Source organism: Scyliorhinus canicula, chromosome 12 (assembly GCF_902713615.1).
Source record: "Scyliorhinus canicula chromosome 12, sScyCan1.1, whole genome shotgun sequence".
Classification (NCBI taxonomy): domain Eukaryota; kingdom Metazoa; phylum Chordata; class Chondrichthyes; order Carcharhiniformes; family Scyliorhinidae; genus Scyliorhinus; species Scyliorhinus canicula.
In genome coordinates this window covers 129,542,581-129,567,251 of record NC_052157.1, presented here as the reverse complement: position 1 = coordinate 129,567,251, position 24,671 = coordinate 129,542,581, and the positions used below count along the sequence as shown (strand labels likewise).

General features: G+C 47.6%; 1 protein-coding gene across 1 annotated transcript in view; it reads right to left on the bottom strand.

The window, feature by feature from the left end:
• LOC119974328 (cytosolic arginine sensor for mTORC1 subunit 2-like) overlaps nucleotides 1-24,671 on the bottom strand; it is a 218,934-nt gene that overhangs the window by 16,826 nt on the left and 177,437 nt on the right. Inside the window, 5 exon segments of the mRNA XM_038813099.1 lie at nucleotides 345-477; nucleotides 927-978; nucleotides 1,856-1,944; nucleotides 1,947-1,985; nucleotides 1,987-2,051. Of these exon segments, the coding sequence (XP_038669027.1) occupies nucleotides 345-477; nucleotides 927-978; nucleotides 1,856-1,944; nucleotides 1,947-1,985; nucleotides 1,987-2,051 (378 nt within the window).

Genomic DNA, 24,671 nt, shown 5'->3' with positions numbered 1-24,671 from the left:
TGCTGACTGCGGTGGACTGGGCTCTTTTTTTAGCTACAATATCCTTTTCTGTAATGTGGTGACCGGAACAGTGTAGTGTTTTAAGTTCATTCTGAATGCAGTCACACCAATGCTTTCTAAAGCGGTGATATTACCTCATCATTTTAGCTCAATGTTGACTTTTTAGTTCATCACGCCACCAAATTTAATTGGTCACTGCCAAGGAGCAGGAAGACGATGATTTTACCCTGCCATTTCTTTGCACACGATTAACACGGTAATCAATTCCTTCACACTGACCGCTTGGTCAGGTCAATGGCGGCAAGTGTATAAAGTTCCCATTTATGTAGTGGGTGGAAACTCACCGAGTTTTGGCTTCACAAATCCATTGGTGATTCCTAAGTGATCAGCAGCAACTGTCTCCCCATTTACTACCCTGAGGATGGTAAATTCTGCTGAGAGGGTGTGCATAACTAACGGCAGGTCTCTTTCCCGTACCTAAGAGCGAAACAAATAGAGAGGAATGTCAAACCCTGACGGATGCCATGGATTCTTTAATCAAGGCTGGGATGGGAAGACCGGCCTGAAATCAATACGGTCGATAGATTTATGATATAAGTGAGGTGAGAGTGACAATCCTTGACAAAGAGGCAGCATTTGACAGAATATGGCATCAAGGAGACCCAGCAAAATGGAAGTAAATGGGAATCAGGAGGAAAACGCTACACTGGCTGGTATCATACTCAGCCAAAGGAAGGTAGATGTGGCTGTTGGAGGCCATTCATCTCAGTCCAGGACATTGTTACAGGAGTTCCTCAGGGTAGTGTCCTCGGTCCAACCATCTTAAATTGCTTCATCAATGACAATCCCTACATAATAGCGCCAGAAGTGGGGATGTTTGTTGATGATTGCACCATGTTCAGTCGTGTTCATAACTTCTCAGATACTGAAGCGTCCATGTCTGCAAGCAGTAAGATCTGGACAACATTCAGGATGGGGCTGGGAAGTGGCAAGTAACATTATTATCACACAAGTGCCAGTCAATGACCATCGCCAACAAGTGAGAATCTAATCATCTCGCCTTGACATTCAATGTCATTACCATTGCTTAATCACCGACTCTCAATCCATAACATCCAAGGGGTTGACTAGAAACTTAACTGGACCAGCCATATAAATACGGTGACTACAAGCTGGAAATCCTGTGGTGAGTAATTCACTCCTGACTCCTCGAAGCCTGTCCGTCACCTACAGGACACAAATTGGGTATATGATGGGACACTCTCCACTTGCCTGGGTGAGTGCAGCTCCAAAATAACTCAAGAAGCTCGACACCATCCAGGACAAAGTTCTCAAAACCAGGCGGGCTGGATGTTAATAACGTGCTTCCCAGGAAGCTGTAGGTCTAATCATAAAGTCTACACTGAAACGTACGCAAAGTCTTGGGCACACAACATGCATCCAGGCAGAAAGCCATGGATGGAAAGAATCGGGTGTGAATCATTCCTAGGGTTTCCTTCCCCAATTTTGCAAACCCCAAGCACACACTCCACAGGTACAGTTTACTTCATAGCCCCCCAAATAAGCCCTTGTCACCATGTTTCTGCTGAACAGCATCTGAGAACTGATGTTCACTTGCTCCTGATGTGATACCTCCAGTCACATTAGAATAGGCACAATGTCCATCAGTGCTACCACATAATGTCACAGCAAGGAGTCCAGTGCTGTGTATCTATATCTTCATTACTACAGATCATAACAAGTGCGAGCTTGTGATAATTTAAATTTGTTGTTTATACTGTACAGACATGGCACAAGGGATAGAAGGGCATGCTATAAAACAGGGTACACAGCATCAGAGCAGCCGATATCTTACCAGATGAAGTCTGTTTGATATGTGGAGAGCATGAACACAGAGATATTATGATCTGCCAGTGGTGCAATCACTGACTTGGCAATCTTGGTGTGACTCCAATTGGCTGTGAGCTGGAGAAACTCCCACCACCCGGATACGACGTTTAACGCCAGCCATGTCTCGTCTGCTACACTCAGGAGATCTGACCCTGGCAGTTCTAGAAAGGCAAGAAGGAGAAAATCATAACTTTCAAACAAAGAACAGTGCAATTTGTGATACTCAAAGCTAACAAGAAAAATCTATGGTTAACAAAGCAGTCAGCAGTCTTTGCAAAAGTCGATAATGTACAAAACTGCAAGAGAAAAGGAAGTTTCGAATTGCAGTGAAATTTATCTTTGATGGTAACCAGAGACTTACTATTGTTTTAAAATGCATTCACAATGTCTGCGCATAGCAACCGGAGCAATTGGGCGCGATTTAAGGGACAATGAAACGAGTCCCATGTGGAGCACGTTTAGCTGGGTGTTCCAGGCACTGGGCATGCTGAGAACAATCCTGCTATTGAACGGGACTCTGTGCCTCAACGAGGAACACCTCCCGCCAGGAAGCACTTAGGACCCGGCTTCCTAGCTCCATTCGCCAGTGTAGGAAGAGACAAAATGGCGGCCCGATCTCAAGACGCCCCCCCCCCACCCGCCTCCGGACCCTCCCAATACCCCAACACCAAAAAAGGGTGCCATCGAGGTCCCCCGGCACCCATCCTCTTACAGAAGTCTTACAACACCAGGTAAAGTCCAACAGGTTTGTTTCAAACCGAGCTTTCCGGAGCACAGCTCCTCCTCAGGTGAACCTGTTTTTCTCTGTTGTGATAAAATTTGTTGTTGAAAACTTGAATAAAAATTATTCAAAAAAAATAAATATTGTCACTACCTTGGAAAACTTGTCTCACAAACTATTTCCCATAATCTTTCTGCAGAAATATGCACCTGACCTTATCACCCCCTACCAACAGCTAAGGGTTTGGCTCTTTTGTGAGGAACACCATAGTGGGTGAAAATGAAGGAAAACGGAGACATATTTAGAACATAGAATCCAACACAGTGCAACCAGTCTGCACCAAACCTCCGAAAGAGCACCTCACCTAGGTCTACTCCCCCTGCCCTATCGCCACAACCTCACGTTACCTGCACCCTTTCTGGACACTAAGGGGCAATTTTTAGCTCGGCCATCCCACCTGACCTGCCACATCTTTGGACTGTAGGAGGAAACCCACGCGGACACGGGGAAGAAGTTTGGACAGCATGGTAGCATAGTGGTTAGCACAATTGCTTCACAGGTTCGATTCCCGGCTTTGGGTCACTGTCTGTGTGGAGTCTGCCGTTCTCCCCCGTGTGCGCGTGGGTTTCCGGCTCCGGTTTCCTCCCACAGTCCAAAGATGTGCAGGTTGGGTGGATCGGCCATGCTAGATTGCCCGTAGTGTCCAAAACTGCCCTTAGTGTTGGGTGGGGTTACTGGGTTATAGGGATCGGGTGGAGGTATGGGCTTGGTAGGGTGCGCTTTCAAAGAGCCGGTGCAGACTCGATGGGGCCGAATGGCCTCCTTCTGCACTGTAATTCTATGAAACTATGAAAGTGCAAACTCCACACAATCACTTGAGGCTGGAATCGAACCTGGGTCCCTGGCGCTGTGAGGCAACAGTGCTAACCACCGTGCCACCCTCAGTCATTTTCCTCACGGCAGAACAATATCTGTATCACACATTGATAATACTCCGTATTTGCCTTGAACCATTTGCTCAGCGAAATCAGTTTGCTAATTCACTTGAGGAAGGCTTGGCAATTGTGGCTTGTGGTCTCAAAGGGGACACCCCATGTCGGGCAAGCAGCACTTTAGCAGCAAATTAATTGTCCAGTGGCCCCTAGAAAAACCATGATTTCCTCCATAGTGCGCATATCAGAAACATTGCTGCTGTATAATTACGAACGTCAATTACATTTGTTTGTGCTTCAGAGCGTGAGGAATTTGAACGCAACGGATAATATCTTAGTGTAAAATTTCTTAAGGATTTTGAACGTTAAATAATAGGCCCAATGGACCAAAACCAAATACTACCTGCAGGCAACTTGGTCAAAGCAGGTGCGTGCTGATCTGTCTGGAGTCAAGAATTAATCATGCTTTGTGCTCTGTGTGCAAATACTGTAGTAATGTTCTGAAAAGCCAACACTGTGCCAGTGGTGGATTGAGTGGTCACCGAGTTTCGTTGACCAGTTCTATGAGGTAATATGTGCATCAAAATTAATCCAAGAGAGTGGATGCTCGTCAACTGAAAGATTCCATTCGCACAACAAGCAAAAAAGGCAAGAACAGGTTTAGATAAAGGATCTGGATTGGCGCAGGCTGGGAGGGCCAAAGGGCCTGTTCCTGTGCTGTAAATTTTCTTTGTTCTTTGTAAGCCAATAGTGTCACACTCAAGGGACCGATGTCAGGCAAATGGGGTTTGAAGGAGCCCAACAACACTTTTTATTTGTTTATCACCCCCACCCCCCCCCAACCTTTTATTGTTCTTATTCAAGGTAAGAACTGTTTGAGAGAGATAACGGTTTGAATGTTGTATCCATTACCCACCTGCAGCAACTCCAGGGCAGATGTAGCTCTGTTGGCCTTCCCTCTGTGGTGAATGTATAAGCACTAGTAATTCACCAGTATACTGTGTTGCATTATGCCATGCCAATAACCCTGTGGGCTCCATCTATGGGCCACTGTGTGGCTTCACCCACAGCGGGAGATGTGGAGCATGTACAGTATAAGAGCAGCTGACCTGCGGGACCCCCTTCAGTAATGTACCAGTCGCAGGCAGGCAAAGTTGTAAGCTGATTAAAACCACTGTTTACTTCGACTCGAGTCTCCGAGTGAATTGATGGTCGCATCACCCTCCAAATTCTATCTCTGACCAGAATTGCAGAAGAATATAAGAAGGATATATCCTTTCTTTATCTAACTGACACTTTCATTCTTCAAATTCTCCTTTTTTGGGTGAATTAAAGCTTGTGATTCTCTGCCCTACTTCCTTTCTAGTTATTGCAGGCTCATGAGGACAATTGCTTCCCCCCCCCCCCCCCACTTAAGGGGCAATTTAGCATGGCCAATCCACCTAGCCTGTACATCTTTGGGTTGTGGGGGTGAGACCCGCGCAGACACAGTTAAGCATTTGGGAACATAATTGTTAGCAGTGGCTCATCTGGTGAATGCTTGAGTTCCTTCACTGACAAAGAAGCTTCGCCCGAGGTAATAGCATGGCTCAGGCGCAGCCAATTAATCCGATGGTTATGAGTTTAAACGTGAACAAGTTACTTGGGGAATGTCATCTCGGCTGATACTTCAGTGAACTGCTACTAAGGATGAAGCTGTAAACCAGGGCCCAGTCTACACCTGCGGTGTGTATAAACGACATCATCACACTATTCATCATAGATCATAGAATTTACAGTGCAGAAGGAGGCCATTTGGGCCCATCGAATCTGCCCCGGCTCTTGGAAAGAGCACCCTACCCAAGGTCAACCCCTCCCCCTATCCCCATAACCCAGTAACCCACCCAACACTAAGGGCAATTTTGAACACTAAGGGCAATTTACATGGCCAATCCCTAACCTGCACATCTTTGGACTGTTGGGAGGGAAACCGGAGCACCCGGAGGAAACCCACGCACACACGGGGAGGATGTGCAGACTCCGCACAGACAGTGACCCAAGCCGGGAATCGAACCTGGGACCCTGGAGCTGTGAAGCAATTGTGCTATCCACAATGCTACCGTGCTGCCCAAGGGGAGTTCTTCCCATGTCCTGGACAATATCTACCCCCAAACTGATAATCACCAAAACAGATTATTCTGGCCATTTATCTCATTATCTCAGTTTGTGAATCCATGCTGTGCACATATTGGCTGCCGTGTTTCCCACATTACAGCAAGGACTAAGCTGTGTAAGTAATTCATTGCCTGTGAAGTTACATCTTGAGACCACGAAAGGTGTCATATAAATTCATCTTCTTTCTTTCTGTCGTCACTGAGGTTTACTGTCCCAGACGATTTGTGATAATATTTTTCCACCAGTACCTATCAGAAGTTGTGGGTGCCCTGTGCGTGATTTACCGTCCTTAGACTCCAGTGGATATGCCTGTGAATTTCTATCATACTCGGGCAGGCAAGTGAGTTTTCGCCACAATGTGAATGCAACCTGAATTCAAAGCGCGGGGCCTACCTGATAGTGAAGCCTCATTCTGCTTCCCTTTGGAGTCGGTTTGGGTTTTTAAATCCTGTTTGCACTAAGTACATCATTTAAAAAAAATAATTTTTGAGTACCCAATTCATTTTTTTTCCAATTAGGAGGCAATTTAGGGTGGCCAATCCACCTACCTTGCACATCTTTGGGTTATGGGGGCGAAACCCGCGCAAACACGGGGAGAATGTGCAAACTCTACACGGACAGTGACCCAGCCGGGAGTCGAACCGGGGAACCCTCGGCGCCGTGAGGCAGCAAATGCTAACCACTGCCCAACCTGCTAATCCACTAAGTACATCATTGATGGGAAATTGAAACTTGCTTGGCACCAACACAAAAAGTTTACTGGAATTACGGCAGGTTTGTCTCAACCCTCCCCTCTCTACTAGTTTTGGTGAAGTGTGCACCCAAGTGGTTTCATGTGAAAACCTGAACTGAGCAGTAATAGTCAAGACATTATTAAGCTAGTGCGCTGAATGATATTATTGTTGGCTTCTTCTGATGACTGGGGTAGGCCGTGATTGGTCACTTTAAATTCATTCCGGTTTTGGTATATTGGGATAGCTTGGCTAGTGCTAGGGCTAGCATTGAGTAAACTGGTGTCAGGACCCATATAAGCCTTTACTGTGCCAAGTGCATTCATTTTTTTTGAAAAATATTTTTATTGGAATTTTGCGCTTAATATCAAAAATTTGCAGAACAACATAAAAACAATAATAGTAAACAAAACAATAACATCAACACAGGTATCACACTCTGCCACTGCGCCTGTGACCGTAGTCCCAGTACTATCATTCCCTACTTTCCAAAACAAAAGTTAGAGGACCCCAATTCATTTTTTCCAATTAAGGGGCAATTTAGGGTGGCCAATCCACCTACCCTGTCCATCTTTGGGTTGTGGGGGCAAAAACCCACGCAAATATGGGGAGAATGTGCAAACTCCACACAGACAGTGACCCAGGGCCGGGATCGAACCTGGTACCTTGGCACCGTGAGCAGCAGTGTTAACCACTGTGCTGCCCTATTCCCGACCTTAGTTACATTAGCATGTGTCATTCTATTTTTTTAAAGGTGTCCTTGTTGGGACTTTTAACGTTTCATAATAAGAATTATACACAAATCTAGCACATTCATAAATGATAGCATGAAATGAAAATGAAAATCGCTTATTGTCACAAGTAGGCTTCAAATTAAGTTACTGTGAAAAGCCCCAAGTCGCCACATTCCGGCGCCCGTTTGGGAAGACTGGTACGGGAATCGAACCTGTGTTGTTCTGCTTTACAAGCCAGCTCTTTAGCCCACTGTGCTAAACCAGCCCCTAGCAGGGTGTTCAATAAGAAGCTGTGTATGACCACCCCACACCTTTGGCTGAAGACCCTTGCAAGTACTTCAGCTTTGCCCTCAGCTGCGTGGCTCCAGCATTGTTGAGGGATGGAGGGATGCTTCTGGAGCCCAATGACTGAAAAACAAACTCAGGGAAGATACCTGGAAATTCTTCACTCAAAGATAAAACGGCCAACGCCGGGCTGCACTTCCAGGTAGGAAAGTGCAAACATAAATCTTAAATGATTTAAGAGACAGTTGCAGCTTTTTCTAGATGGATGAGCTTGGTTGAGTTGATTTGCTGTCCCCATCCATATTTACCTTATGATCCTGAGATCGCATTATAAATGTACTTCTACTCGGTGTTTGAAGATGATGGTTAAATCAATAACTAAGGAGTGCCATTATGCATTCTTCATTGAAAACTGAATCATCTTCTCATGCAAAGCAACAGCTTTCAAGTACATTATATCCAGGTGTCAGCGTGAACAAAGAAAGCCATCACACAAATACACTTTATTGCAAATTCAACATCCCTAAATACTCGCAGCAGCTGGTGCCATTTGTAATGGGCAAGCAAATGACAGTAATGCCTTTGAACAGAATGACAGATGTAAGTGTGAATTCTGGATTTACTGCAACTGATGGAGCACGCATCACCCCAAGAGCCTCACGGCTGAAAATAAGCAATGCTGATTTTGAATTTACGTCCGAGGTTAAAGCTGACTGCTTGCTTTCGCGATTTTGTCACAGAATCACATTTTAAACGTGTTCTTCCCTCTCGCGATTTTTGAAATGAAATGAAAATCGCTTATCGTCACGAGTAGGCTTCAAATGAAGTTACTGTGAAAAGCCCCTAGTCGCCACATTCCGGCGCCTGTTCGGGGCGGCTGGTACGGGAATTTAACCGTGCTGCCGGCCTGACTTGGTGTGCTTTAAAGGCCAGCCATTTTTTGTTCCAGCATTTTCTCTCCACCTTCTTTGTTTTTCCCAAGCCATCCACTGTTCCTTCACCGGATGGACCAACCTTAAGCCTTTGCTGGTATTCTCCTGATGGTCCTGAGGTTGATTAGGTTGCGCTGACATTTCAAAACCCACATTTCAGATTATTGATATCTCTGCTGGAAAACGTCTGACGTTATAGGTAGAAACTTGAAATAATTACCGCTGGGATTTTAATGCCAATGATTCAGCGGATTTAAAACAAAGCCTTTGGTTTTGGGGGCGTTTGCCGGGGCCTTCAGGCATTCCTCCCCCCGCCCTCCCCCATGATGCCACACTTAGAGAACTTTCCTGCACCGATCAGCTGAGCTCACCAACAGGGACGGCTCCTCACAGATTGACTACTTTGACCAGCAAAGCTGAGCTCTGCACCCCACCCCCCCATCATTCAAGCATCCTCCTACGCTTTTGCGCCCCCCCCCCTTTACCCCCAACCTTCCATTGGCCCTGGAACACCCCCTCAGCCCCCTCCCCCCACTCTAATAGGCAAGTCCCCTCCCACCCTGGCAGTGCCAACTTGGCATCCGGGCATCTTGGAAGTGCCCCTGGCACCCTTGCAGTTCCACCCAGGCATTCTTGCAGTACCAGAGTGTCCAGATGGCACCACCAAGGTGCTCGGGTGCCAGGGGGAGTGCCCGGGGGTGTCTAATAGCCTGCGAGACCCCCGTGGTGCCGTCCCACCTGATTCATGTTTGAGGAAACCAGTGCTAAACGGTGCCCGATTAAAATCTTTCAGGCGCGGCCGTGGACTCCAAGGCACCGGGTGAAAGCAGTGTCCGGATATTTAAATGAGTCCAATGATTCATTTAAATATGCTGATCTGGGCGTGATCCAGATGGTGCACGGAGTCGGGTGACTCCCGCGAGGATTCGCGCCTGTTGTGGAGCCCAATCTGGGGCTCGCGTACGATTCACCCATTGTGGCGGCTGAAATGTAACCCTGTGTTGGGAATACTTTGTTCAGAAAAAGTGCTGTTACATGTTTAATTTTGATCTTGGGAGTGTATTACTGTGCAGCAGCTTGCTGTGTTTACAACGTTCTAATTTGGCTCCCATAGAATGACAGCAGAATTGGAATAATGTGGCAGTGATTCTGCCACCACAACCAGCTCTCAGGATTCAGAACTGATGAACCACTGCACAGATACTGGTTTGCCATAATCTGAGTTGCATCAGCGCCAGCGTTTTAAAAAAAAACACCTTTGGGTGATTAATACCCCATGTCGGGCCTCCAGCTCTCCATATCTCATCCCACCCTTTGAATCCAGGATTTGAACTGTGGGCAGACAACAGGTCGGAAGGAATCACGGATGGAATGCAGGAAGAGGGCGGAGAGATTCAGAAGGTGGCACGAACGATAGGGATGATTTTTGCTCACTCCTGTCCCGTTCACTCTGATCACAGTGCAGTAGGCAGAGGAAAATGTTTTAAAGAATCCTGGCCATTCTTTCGAACATAACTTTCAAACAGGCAACAAAATGAACAGAAGCATTTGGAAAATATTTAAATTGAGATTCTATGCTGGTAGTCGGACCCCCCCCCCCCCGGTGCAATTTTCCAGGATGCTCCACCATCTGGCGCTGGCCATAGTGCAATTTAATTAATGTTCCAATAAGGGAAACACTGAGACTCATCCTCAAACATGGAAGATAGGTTTTCTACATCTCTGTTTGTGCCACGAGGGTCAGTGTGAAAGCTCCTTCCAACACTATTAAAATTTTCTGTCCCGCTGCTAGTCCTTCGGTGACCCGCCACTCTCCAATCCCCAAGATGGCCCCTTGGATAAACATTCCCAGGTCGGCTCTGTGGAGGAGCTGCTGGATTTCTTGCCCCCTGCCAATCAGCTCACTGATTCATTCAAAGGGAGCCCAATCGTGCAACAGTTATGGTCCCTCGCTACAGCTACTGGGTCCCTATCGCTTATTTATAATTAGGCTGATATTTTTGAATGCACACTCGTGATGTAGAGCTTCAATTAACTTCAATGCAGTTTCCAGATTAGCACAATTCTTCATTCAGTCATTTTGATGAAGTTGTCGTCTTCCAAACTGCACTCTCACCGCTGACGTTCTGTCCAGCAGTACACCGTTGGAAATATGGCCTGCATTCTTAAGCTGGTCTCACTGCATTTGTGTGGCTCTAGGCAATGCCAGGTACATGGTAGTAATGAAGAATAAAGTGTTTATTGGCACCTAAAAGGGTAACTTGTGTACAGGCACAGAGTCTCCAATATAAGTGTTACTGATGCGCGATTAATAACTACTAAAATGAGGATGTAGTCCGAATTGAAGGCTTTAATCAACAAGATGTTTCCCCAGCAGCTCGAGTACAGAAAGAAGGCCGGCTGCTGGGAAACACAGGTTTTTATACCCCGCCTCACTAGGCGGAGCTACCTTACGTTCCGACCAATGAAATGCAAACACTTGGGCCAATGAGCAGCGAGCCTTCTCCACCAATGGTAGCTCACACGCCCAGGTACCGTAGTACCTCTAGTCATACTACCACAGTTACCACTCTGGCTCGCGGGTTCACTCTGACTAGATCCCCGCTCATCAGGACCCGCACTGATCAGGGTTTGCACTCTCCCGCACGTAGGCCCTGAGTCAGTCACATGAACATGTGACGGGTCCGTGCTGCCACATCCCTCAACTAAATTTAAGCAGGTCCTGAGGAAATAAGCGGCTGGATTCTCCGGTCACCCCAGCCGTGTGTTTCGCGACAGCGCACCATTCTCTGGCAGTAGGATTTCATACTCCTGTCGCTTGTCAATGGGATTTCCCATTGAAGCCACCCCACGCTGCCGGGAAACCCACGGACGGGGGTTCACTGCCGGCGGGAAAAGAGAATCTCAACGGTCGGCAAATTCCGGCTAAGATCACTTTTGACGTGTAAAGAGCCAAAAAGTGCATTCTGTAAACTTCCTGGGCGCGGTCTACCGGCTGTTCACGCCGGCAGGATATTCCCATACCGGCGCACGGGTTTCCCGACGACGAGGGGTGCAGTCACCGGAAAATCCCATTGGCATCGGCAGGATCGGTAAATCCCGCTGTGGGCAGCCTCCACCACCGAAAAACAAGCAGCGGGTTGGTCGGTAAATCCCGCCCCATGATCTTGTGGTTTAGTCACACTGCCGTGCAACCGTCTGGAAGTGCTGATTATTGTCTACTGGAACAATGGTGAATGAAGAGCTGTAGAACTGTTTGCCTCAGTGATGGTGAACCTAAGGGCTGCGATATTCTTAATTGTCATTAGGCATCAAACATCGTTAATTTCACAACTGATACTGCAAGTATTTATTGGGTTCTAACGTCATAAAACGAGTGTCGCAGTGGGAAACTATTTTTCAAGTGGGAAAACTCAAACTTGCCTAAATCAACAGTTTTAAAAAGTGTGTCTCGATCCTGAATGTTAATGATGTTCCGCCTTGCCATCCTCGGCAGACGTTTTTAATCTCACCTGCACGGTTAGCTGGATACTATGTTTGTGAACCAGCAAAAATGAACAGCTAATATTGTTTCACTTCTTTTATCAGACACCAAGAACAAACAGAAAACAAGCATGATTAAGTGATCGCCTCGCCTGGGGGACACAGTTTAACAATGAACTGCTTTTAAAGGTTTATCAGTCATTCTCTCATGTGTTTGTGTCCAAAGTTTTTGAAATAGTCGAACTAAGTTACAACCTGGCACACAGAGGAAGCACTGAAATGGAAGCATCGTGTGGATCAGGGACTGCGGAAAAGTATAATGCAAGTGTTGTCATCGCGGAATTCAATCAAACAAGATTGTGGGGCTAATGTTGCGCTAGGAAGGGGGGACGGGGAGGGGTGCATGCATAGTTGGATGGGTGCTACGGTCTACCTACCGTCCAACGCAATTAATTCTGGACAATGCATGCAGGAATCATGAGGGTGTTAACTGCTTATATAGGTGTTTGTGTCTCATTTAAACCCCCAGCTTTTCTTTAAATTAGATTAAAGCCCTATAATGTGGCTAACCCTATAAACCCGAAGTCAAAACTGAGAATGGAGAAGCCTGGTTTTTTAAGACAGTTACAGAAAAGCCCTTCTTTCACTGGCCTCCACAAAAGGAGGTCATTCAGCCTGCTGTGTCCATGCTGGCCCTCTGCAAGAGCAAATCTTTTTGCGGAGAAATCCACAGACACCGACTTGGACTCAGAGCGGAGTGTGTGTATTTGACCGCAGTCATCTTGCATGCTGAAAAGGGACTTTTGGAATTAATGAAACCATTGTCGCTTAAGATGTACTTTGTAATCCATGTTAATCGTAAAAATTTGTGTGTATTTGTTAAATTAAACGGGGTGGGGAAGTAAAGGAATGTTATAATCCAATTTTTCCATGTTTAACAAATGTTTTTTCTTGTTTATTAACGAATTAATAAACAAAGTAATTAGCGGATTTGTGACTCTTTTCCTTCACGTTTTATATTAAAAAATAAAAGTTACGGACTTTGAGCCAGGGTTACATTCTGGGATCTTCCCATCCATTTATAACATCAACTGGGATCGCGACATATCTAATCTGCTCAGATCCTTCAAGATTTTGATCCGGTCTATCAAATTTGCTCTTAATCTTTTCTTCTCTTAAGGAGAACAACCGTAGAAACTCCAATCTATCCATATAACTGAAGAACCTCAACCCAGGAACCATCCTTGAACATCCCTTTTCCGTGGCTCCACATCTTTCCTGAAATGCGGTGGTGTTGCACATTTGGGCTACAGTGGGCCATGCTATGTCGCCTCGCTCCATTTTAAAAAATAAATTTAGAGAACCCAATTACCTTTCTCCAATTAAAAACAATTTAGCATGGTCAATCCACTTAGCATGTACATCTTTGGGTTGTGGGGGCGAAACCCACACAAACACGGGCGAATGTGCAGACTCCACACGGACAGAGACCCAGAGCCGGGATCGAACCTGGGACCTCGGCGCTGAGCGGCAGCAGCGCGAACCACTGCGCCACCGTGCTGGCCCCATCGCCTCACTCCATGAGTCTATAAACCTCAAGCTGAAACTCACTGCAGCAGAACAACTTGCGGCGGACACAGTTCAGATTCTGTTAAAGTACCACAGTATTGTCAGGGTGCAAAAAGAGGCTATTTGGCCCATTGTGCCTGCACCGGCTCCCCAAATGAGCATTAGGACTTTGCCTGCCTTTTCCCCGTGGCTTTGCAAATTGTTTCCATTGAACTTATCATCCAATGTCTCTCTTGAATGCCGATTGAACTTGCCTCCACCACATTTCCAGGCAGTGCATTCCAGACCATAACCACTCCTTGCGTGAAAAGTCTCACTTTTGCTTCTTATGCAAATCAACTTCAAACTTGCCCTCTCGCTCTTGATCCTTTTACGAGCGGAAACAGTTTCTCCCGAACTACTGGGTCTGGCCCCTTCTTGGTTTTGAACATCTCTATCAAATCTCCTCTCACCCTTCTTCTCTCCAAGGAGAAAAATGCCAACCTCCCCAATCTATCAGCACAGTGGCACAATAGTTAGCACTGCTGCCTCTTGGCACTGAGGACCCGGGTTCAATCCCGGACCCGGGTCGTTGTTCATGTGTCTGCGTGGGTCTCACCCCCACAACCCGAAAGATGTGCAGGTAGGTGGATTGGCTACGCTAAAGTGCCCCTTAATTAGGGAAAACAGGAATTGGGTACTTTAAATTTATTTTTTTTAAACCTGAAGTTTCTCATCCCTGGAACAATCCTTAAAAATCCTCTTGTGCACTCTCTCCAGTGCGTTCGCTTCATTCCTTGCCTGTTAACATGACCTGTGTAGCATTTACCTCCTTGGTAAAGCCAGATGCAAAGTATTTCTTTAAGACCTCAGCCATGGCCCCTGCCTCCATGTTTAAATTCTCAGTTTGAGTGTAGCCACCTGGGGTGGCCACGTCCCGATTCCAAAATGGATACTCGCAAAGAGTGCAGGGAAAAATGGACAGCACTAGGAAAAACAAGCAGGTGCAAGGTTTCCTGTGGATTGGAACTTGCAGAACCCAGACACAACTGAAACTACAAGCCATTAGCATAGTAATGAGCTATCTCCGGGGACTAAAAGAAACATTGAAACAATCGGTACCAGGACAGACTCCCCGGCGCCAGTGGAGGCTAAAACAAAGGCAGGCCAACGGTTACCTAGAGCCCGCCCAACGATCGGGGAACGACCCCGTTATTGGAGAGAATTAATTGGGACCAAGTCCAGGGTCCGCCCAGAAGGGCGCGAAACCCTGGGGGCTATAAAACAGAGTCCCCACGGTCAGTTCGCTCTCTTACTCTTACTCCTCTTCGTCACCTTCACCTTGGCATTTGGCTCTCAGCGACGAGAGGCCGCCAAGCACCAGCCAAGTAAGTCTAAGGTCAACGCATGCTACGAGATAGGCGCTCCTAGCTACTATTCTATACCAGTTCGAAGCCAGCAGTATCAGAACCGGACAACGGCCATTGTTCCTCTGACTGAGTGGGCGCTCGAAGCTAAGTATAGGCTTTTAGTAGTAGTTGTAGTTTAGTGAGTAGAGTTTATGCATGAGTAATAATTGACTGTGTGTGTAAATAAATGTGCATTGATTTCAAACTTACTAACTGGTGTATCGAGTCATTGATCAGTATTCGGTTTGAACCCTGTGGTGGTATCAGAAAGATACCTGGCGACTCTTGAGCAAAGGTAATTAAAACAGAGCAAATTAAGGGAAAGCAGAACGAGCAACATGGTCCCTGATTGACACTAATCCTCCTTTTATCATTTATATGTCTATAAAAGACTTTGGAATCCCCCTTTATATTGGCTGCCAGTTTTTTCTCATGATCCCAATTCGCTTCTTTAATGTGCTTTATCCCCTCTCCTCTGAACGTTCTGTGTAGCTTTTGGCCCTTATCTATCTTTTCTACCTTCTTTGTTCTTCATCTTCGAGAGGCATACATCATGATTTTCCTCAGGGCTTAATCAGCTCCGTAAATGCAGTGGGACCATTCATTCATGGAAATGCAGAATGGCTTTAGCCTAGGAGGAAAACTCTGGTCCTCAATTCACTGAATCAAAGACAGGTTCCCTTCGATACATGCACTGGACAATTAGAACGCTAACACGTTAAATGTTGTGTGATTTAGATGCAAGCTTTAGTCCATTATACTTACTTTACTTGAAATGAAATGAATGAAAATGAAAATTGCTTATTGTCACGAGTAGGCTTCAATGAAGTTACTGTGAAAAGCCCCTAGTCGCCACATTCCGGCGCCTGTCCGGGGAGGCTGGTACGGGAATCGAACCGTGCTGCTGGCCTGCTTGGTCTGCTTTATAAACCAGCGATTTAGCCTTGTGAGCTAAACCAGCCCCTGGTTCACTTGCCGTGAACCATTCATTATAGGTTAGTTAGTAAGCAGTTGTGAGCTTTCCACCAATTTAATTATAGTGCCGAGGATTGGACGACCCACTGCAGATTAACCTCATATGCGGGATGATGTTGGTTTATATAATGAATAATAATGTTTGTGTTAGATCAAAAGTTAAACAATTTGGGGTCAGAATTTATGACTTGAGTAAATTATTGGTCGAGGACATGTGTGAATGCAAGTTGACTAGATTGGATGCCAGATCCTGCAGGTGTCTGAAAACTTCTCCACCAGGATATTTACCTGGTTTTTCAGTAATTTCCATCTTCCTATTATTGCCCACTTCTACTTCAACAGGAAAGAAGAATGCACCTATATATCATAGAATTTACAGTGCAGAAGGAGGCCACCCGGCTCATCGAGTCTGCACCGGCTCTTGGAAAGAGCACCCTACCCGAGGTCAACACCTCCACCCTATCCCCATAACCCAGTAACCCCACCCAACACTAAGGGCAATTTATCATGGCCAATCCACCTAATCCGCACATCTTTGGACTGTGGGAGGAAACCGGAGCACCCGGAGGAAACCCACGCACACACGGGGAGGATGTTCAGACTCCGAACAGACAGTGACCCAAGCCGGAATCGAACCTGGGACCCTGGAGCTGTGAAGCAATTGTGCTAACCACCATGCTACCCTGCTGCCTGTCACAACCTCAGGACACCCCGGAGTGCTTTACAATGAATTAGGTACTTTTGAAGCGTAGTCATGGTTGTAACACAGGAAATATATCACTTTGTATGTTTTTTTATCTTCCTTCTTTTTTTTCGTAGACTTTCTTTGGCTACAAAAAGAACAAACAGACCATTCAGAGTTGATTACCAACGGTCTGGGCCTACTATCACACTGTAAGGGATACATTTCCACACCCCGGGAATTACATTCTGAATCCCAGACCAAAGACAGATGGAAATGCGATCTTGGTAATGTTTCTTGGTAGCTGTTTCTCGTGCTATGTGGACCCGTGCTTGATTAAGTTAACAGGGTTGGGTAATCGTACACTCACTAATCACTGCTGTTTCATACGTAAGTGAAAAGGTGCATTTTGTCACAGCTTGGGTCAGTTGGTGCCACACTTATTTCTTAGTCAGTAGGTTATGGGTTCAACAGAGAATTCAAAAGAAACTCCTTCACCCAAAGAGTGATAAGAATGAGGAACTCAATACCGCAAGAAATGGTTGAAGAAAATCGGATTGATGCATTTAAAGGGTGTTGTGAAATCCATTGATCTTTGTGCAGTCTGTGGAGATTGTAACATTTAAGGTACGGTGTGTTCCAAACCTTATTATATTGGTTCCTGCCAAGTAACAAGGGTGGAACACTCTGGGCATGTTTTGATCGGTCACCAGATCAGTTCAAGGACCAGTGAACAGCTCTTCTTCATTCTAGGCAGACTAATTAAGTTAAAGGAAGGGAGAAAAGATTTAGGCTCCGAATGAAAGAGGTGCAGTTAGTTGACTGGGATTACGTACCGTGGGCCACTGGGGTGAAGGTACGCCATTGCAGCAGTGATATTCTGCTTGACACGGCCCTAGATCTCAAAGTGTGCGTGTGAGCCAGTGTTTGAGTGTACTCAGGAATCCAAGAAGAAGGACTGTGCAGGGGCCTCTGTTGTTTGGAGTATACATAAACAATTTGGAGGAAAATACAGCCGGTCTGATTAGTAAGTTCGCGGGTGACACCAAGGTTGTGGAGTGTTGAGGATAGTGTTGAGGATTATCAGAAGATACAGCAGGACATAGATAGGTTGTAGACAGGGGAAGTTGTGGAAGCAGATACATTAACGGCGTTCAAAAGGCATCTTGACAAACACATGGATAGGATGGGTATAAAGGAATACGGCACAAGGATGTGCTGAGGGTTTTGGTATCATGCCCAGTACAGGCTTGGAGGGCCAAAGGGCCTGTTCCTGTGCTGTATTTTTCTTTGTTTGAATTGCAGAAGGCGGGGCTGAAACTCCGTGAGGTATGCTACTGTAAACTGTCCGAGTGGGAGCAACATTTGGAGATAATTCCATGGAGAGATCTCCAAAGGTGGAGATTGGAAACCCATGTGAGAAAGACCATGGGCGGGATTCCCCCAGCCCGGAGCGGAGAATCGGAGCCATTGGCGCCGACGGGTTTGGCGCGGCGCCGGTTGCGGGCCGTTGTCGCTGCCGGTCCGCCGATTCTCCGGCCCGGATGGGTTGTGCGGCCACTCTAAAAGGGCAGAGTCCCGTCGGCGCCGTCCACTCCTGGTCGCAGCCGGCGGGAACTCTGCGGGCAGGGTCGGGGGCAGCCTGTGGGGGGGTCCTCCGATCGGGCCCACCAATCGGCGGGCCGGCCTCTCACTCCCCGGGCCTATTTTCTTCCGCGCCGGCCCCGAACTACCGCGCCATGTTGCATTGGGGCCGGTGCGTTGAGGGAGGCCACCTCGCATGCGCGTGTTGGCGCCGGCGCCACTGCGCATGCGCAGATCCCGTGGCGCACAGTTCGCGCCGGGATGGGAGGCTGGAGCGTCATGAACCGCTCCAGCGCCGTGCTGGCCCTCTGTTGGGACTAGAATCGGTGCTCCGAGCGGCCCATTCACGCCATCGTGAAACGCGATGGCGTTTCTGACCGCGTGGGCACTTTGCTGCCGAATGGGAGAATCCCGCCCCGCGTTTCAGTGAGACTGCGGGCCTGACATCTGGGTGTTTTTTTTATATAAATTTAGAGTATCCAAATCATTTTTTCCAATTGAGAGTCAATTTAGCGTGGCCAATCCACCTACCCTGCACATCTTTTGGGTTGTGGGGGCGAAACACACTCAAACACGGAGAAAATGTGCAAACTCCACATGGACAGCGACCCAGAGCCGGGATCGAACCTGGGACCTCGACGCCATGAGGCAACAGTGCTAACCAATTGCGCCACCGTGCTGTTGGACGTCTGGGTGGTTTGTTGAGAAATCCATGGACTCTGCTTTGGTCGCATTTGACATTTACTTTAAAGTGTGGCATATCTGGTCACAGTTCGCCAATCTATTTGCATGTACCTCATGCTTACCCTGAATGTTAAGAGTATAAGACATATTTTGTAAATAGTATTTCCTTCTGACCTTGTAAAGTTTATTTTGTTTGTCCAAAATCCTTGGAATCTTGTGGTTTTATTCCAAAAGCAGGTGTCTTGAATCTCAACCTTTACCTACATAAAATAGAATGTTATTGGTCCCTAACTGGATCTCCCCCCCCCCCCCCCCCCCCACCATCCCCCCATGTCCTAAGGTCTGGCCAATGATCATAAGAAGTGAACAAGACGGGCATATCAGGAAGAAGGGAATAGAAGGTGATGCCCAGCTCTGGGTGCAGAAATTCAACCAAAATGTTTCACCTCCAATTCAAACCACTTTATTTGGCACTTGAATTGCCATTTTTGATTGTTATCCTGTGGCCTCTGCTGAAAAATAGACCTGTGTGCATGTTGGATGAGGATAGGATTGAGCGAGGTTATAATGCTCGACTACAGTCAATCAGTTTCTGATGGGTCTGGTCCCTAGCGAGACACCAGTGAGGGGTACGGGAACATTTGTGGATTCATATCCCAACGCTAAATATTTCCTTTCGACTATTTTTTTGCCTCGCCAAGCTCTTCAACAAGGATAAGCGGGGAGAGGAGAAAATTGGAGGGGAAAGGATTTAAATACTGACAGGGTGAGATCCAAGGAGGGGGCTGACAAAGTCAATTATGTCACACATTCGGACACTCTCCACAGCGCAAGAAGAAAGGCAACTCCCATTGGGCAACTTAATCAGTAATAGGCATCGTGAGAAGGTCAATAATCGGCACATTTCAAAACAGCCATGTCAAGATCAAACAGACCACTGGGAAGAATTTGTTCTTTGAAGGGAGATGTTAATTTCTAACGCAATGCTCACCCTATCGGTTTAGCAGGTGTGCACAGATTAGTGTTACTGGCAACACCTTCTTGCACCAAGCCAACCCCCTCTACTCCAAACAAAACCTCCTATCAAGCAGACATTGTTTTGTTTCAATACCATAAGATCTAGTTTACAATTCCTGCCAAGAAACAGCATTAAAACCAATGTGTCGGATTCCAATCCTTCACACGGCCTGAATCATTCCTCTTGGTTTGCACTTTACAGCTTTCGTTGGGTACAGCACTATTTTCTTTTCAAATCCTTTCAAAAATGCAGGCTGGTTAAAAGAATCGGTTCCAGTCTGAAACAGCTGAACTCCATTGATTCAATGCCCTGTGGTAAAGTTAATTGAATAAACCAGAATTAGGAGTGGAACAATCTCACTGAATGCAGACCATGGACACAATTCTCCATTGCTCGCTGCTGGTAGAGGGGTTTCCAATGCGGCAGAGAATCGGGCATCAGGGGTAAAAACAAGATCACCACTCCTTTGCTCTGCCCCCCCCCCCCCCCCCCCCATCCCCCAAAGACCATCTGAAGGGGGACACCATGTCCGGAGACCCCGTAACTAAAGGGCTCCCCCCAGGGACCCTCGAACTAAAGGAACCCCCCACAGAACACCCCCTCCCCCAGAATAGAAACCCCTGTCTGGAAGTTAGTGAGTAGTCCAGACAGGGGCAGTGATCAAAATGACTGTTGTAACGCACCTGGGCAAACACATGCCAAATTCTCTTTGAAGTAGCTGATGTTTGTAACCATTGTGTTGACAGTACTTCAGAGTTACTGAACAATGAAAAAGATGAATGAAGCAAGCCTGACAGCTGTGTTTGTGGCAGCTGTCAATCACAGCCCACTAAGAGAAATGAATCAATGGCTTACAGATGAAGGACCTGAGGGGGTTAAACACGGATTACTGCTTTTCTCTTTGCAGGAATGGGCACGTTGTGCTTCCTCTGTCTGACCCAGCAGGTGTATGCCCACGTGAGTGTTACAGCAGTCATTTTGTTCACTGCCCCTGTCTGGACTGCTCTCTAGGTTCCAGACAAGGGATCTCTTTTCTGGGGGTCTGTGGAAGGGTTCCTTTAGTTAGGCAGTCTCTGGTGGTGGTGGTGGCATAGTGACATTGTCACTGAACTAGTCAGTCAGAGATCCAGAGTAATGCTCTGGGGACCCAGGTTCAAATCCCGCCACTGCAGGAGGTGAAATTTGAATTCAATAAAAATCTGGAATTAAAAGTCTCATGATGACTTTTGTCGATTGTTGTAAAAACCCATCTGGTTCACTAATGCCCTTTAGGGAAGGAAATCTGTCGTCCTTACCTGGTCTGGCCTATAGGTGACTCCAGATCCTCAGCAATGTAGTTGACTCTTAACTGTCCCCTCAAGGGCAATTAGGGATAGGATTTACAGTGCAGAAGGAGGCCATTCGGTCCATCGAGTCTGCACCGGCTCTTGGAAAGAGCACCCTACCCAAGGTCAACACCTCCACCCTATCCCCATAACCCAGTAACCCCACCCAACACTAAGGGCAATTTTGGACACTAAGGGCAATTTAGCATGGCCAATCCACCTAACCTGCACATCTTCGGACTGTGGGAGGAAACCGGAGCACCCAGAGGAAACCCACGCACACACGGGGAGGACGTGCCGACTCTGCACAGACAGTGACCCAAGCCGGAATCGAACCTGGGACCCTGGAGCTGTGAAGCATTTGTGCTATACACAATGCTACCGTGCTGCCCCTTATTATGGGCAATAAATGCTGGCACAGCCTGTGGCACCCATGTCCCATGAACGAAGAAAGAAAAATGTAGAGGGTGTTGGGGGGGGGACCCCTATTTAGGGGTCTGAAGGATCCGCCTACTCAGGAAGACTCTGGAGGGGGGTCTCCCAATCCTGGGGCTCCCTTTATTTAGGGGTTTCTGGGGCATGGGGGGGGGGGGGGGGGGGGCATGGTCGGATCAGCCTCGTATGTGGGGGAAGGGGGGAGATCTCAGAAAATCCAGGAGTGGGGGACTGCTTTGCAATGCGGGGTGGGTGGATGGTCATCCGCGAGATCTCACTGCTGGGCAGGCCACTCATAATGGCGGCCCAATAGCGGGATTCTCTCGGAAATCACTTGCAATCCTCGCCATGCATAAATGTGCGTGGCTGAGGATTGGGAATCGCTTCCTGATTTTCGCTCCCGAAATCAGTCGCAATTCAACTCCGTCGGGAGAACATGGTCTCCTGAACGGAGAGCACCACCCTGTATGTTACAATGTCTGTTCTCATGAAGCCTGCAGTGACTCATTATTGAGCTAAACTTGATTTGTATTAAAACTCCCAAGTCCACACGACTCGTTAGAAAAATCCGATACCTTAAGAAAACTTCTTTGAAGTCGCTGGAGGTACAATTCTAGTTCAGAATTTTGGTGATCCTCCATTTCCAACTCAGTGATTTTTCCTTAAAATGAGCAGGAGAAGCATTTATTGTCCATCACCAGGTGCTAGACCATCTTATTAAACCACAAAAACCCTTGTGGTGGTTTGGTCCCTCTCACACACCGGTGGTAGGTAGATGGTTCGGTGATACTGATGCTGTGAAGGAACTAACAATACATGTCGGGGTCAGGGTGGTGCGTGAATTTAGAAAACCTGAAGATGATGGTATTCCCATTATGTTGCTATTCTTGTCCTTTTCAGTGTCACAGGTCATGAGAGAGAGTGAGATGCTGTTGGAAGCAACCTTGGTGAATTGTATTCAGTACATTCTGTAGATCGCCCATGATTGTAGCCACATTACTCTGGTGGTGGATGAGGTGTACATACCTTTGTGTGTCAGCCGTGCCTCAGTTGGTATCACACTCACCTCTGAATCTCTGGGCTCAAGTCCCACTGTAGGCCGAGAGCACAGAAATCACGGGCGGGATTCTCAGACCCCCCCCACCGGGTCGGAGAATCGCCGGGGGTCGGCGTGAATCCCATCCCCGCCGTCCGCTGAATTCTCCGGCACCAGAGATTCGGCGGGGGCGGGAATCGCGACACGCCGGTCGCTCGCAGCGGCCCCTCCCGACGATTCTCTGACCCGCGATGGCCGATGTCCCGCTAGTTCTTTGCCAGTCCCGCCGGCATAGATTAGACTAGATCCCTTACCGGCGGGACCTGGCGGCGTGGGCGGGCTCCGGGGCCCTGGGAGGGGCGCGCGGCGATCTGGCCTCGGGGGGTGCCCTCACAGTGGCTTGGCCCGCGATTGGGGCCCACTGATCCGTGGGCGGGCCTGTGCCGTGGGGGCACTCTTTTCCTACACGTCGGCCATGTCAGCCTCCGCGATGGCCGACGTGTAGATGAACCCCCGCCTGTGCATGCGTGGGGATGACATCAGCAGCCGCCGACGTTCCCGCGCATGCGCGGACTCGCACCGGCCGGCAGAGTCCCTTCGGCCCCGGCTGGTGTGGCGCCAAAGACTTTCCACCCTAGCCGGCGGGGCGCAAGCCACTCCGGCGCCGGCCTAGCCCCTGAAGGTGCAGAGGATTCTGCAACTTTGGGGTGGGCTGACGCCGGAGTGGTTCACGCCGCTCCGTCCCGCCGGGACCCCCTGCCCTGCCGGGTACAGGAGAATCCCGCCCCACAATTGGCCCTCCAGTGTTGTACTGAGGGAGTGCAGCACTGTTGGGAGTGCTGTCTTTTAGACGAGGCGCAAAAGCGGGGCCCCTGCTTAGGTGGATGTAAAAGATCCATCGCTCTATTTCCAAGGAGAGCAGGAGAGTGATCCTGGTCAATATTTATCCTTCAATCAACATCACTCAAACAGATTAAATGGCCATTATCACATTGCTGTTTGTGCCAGTTTGTTGTGCACATATTAGCTGCTGCATCTCCTACTTTACAGCAGTGACTACATTTCAAAAAGCACTTCATCGGCTGGAAAGCACTCCAAGACATGTGATGGTCATGAAAAATGCTATATAAATGCAAGTCCTTCCTTTAAGGTGAGCAGTAAATGAAATGGAAAAATATAAACTTCTTCCCCATCTTTTCCCCACTGTGTTGAATGAAGTGCACAGGTAAAGTGTGTTCAGTCAAACGTTACGATGCAGCATACCCTAAAGTTAAGACTCAAACATTTATTCATGAACGTCACACAAATTCCTCGGGGTTAGTGCTGGGCCGATTGCAGTTTGTACATGGTTTACAAATGATTTGCAGCTTGGCTCAGGCATGTTTCGGTCACAGCTGGATCCCTGCGGATAAAGCGAGCGGGTTTGCAGACAATGGGGGAGTAGGCAAACCAAACTTGAAAGGTTGCCAAGGTGAGGTGATGAGTGACAGACGGTTCTTAAGGGTAATGATCCATTCCGGTGCTGCCCCCAAGGAACCTCGTCCTTGTATCACAAATTGGGGTGCGCAACATGAGCTTTTTCACCCACTTAATATGGAAAAGGCTTGCGTGCCTGAACTTCTGGATCATAAAACCAGACTCCTCACCAGGACATGCTAAGTTGGAAAGTTGCTCTATTAATGTGGAAAAGTGAAAATAAGACTAGGGGTGCGAAATACAGATGGGTGTGCAAATGAAATAGCGACAGGCCATCCTCAACAAGAGAAAATCTAACCATCGCCCCTTGACATTCAATGGCATTCCCATCGCCAAATCCCCACTATCAATATCCTGGGGGTTACCATTGACCGGAAACTGAACTGGACTAGCCATATAAATACTGCAGCTTCAAGAGGATGGCAAAGGCTAGGAATCCTGCAGCAAGTAACTCACCTCCTGACTCCCAAAGCCTGTCCACCATCTACAAGGCACAAGACAGGAGTATGATAGAATACTCTCCACTTGTCCGGATGAGGGCAGCTCCAACAACGCTCAAGAAGCTTGACACAATCCAGGATAAAGCAGCCCACTTGACTGGCACCCCGTCCACAAGTACTGATTCCCTCCACCACTG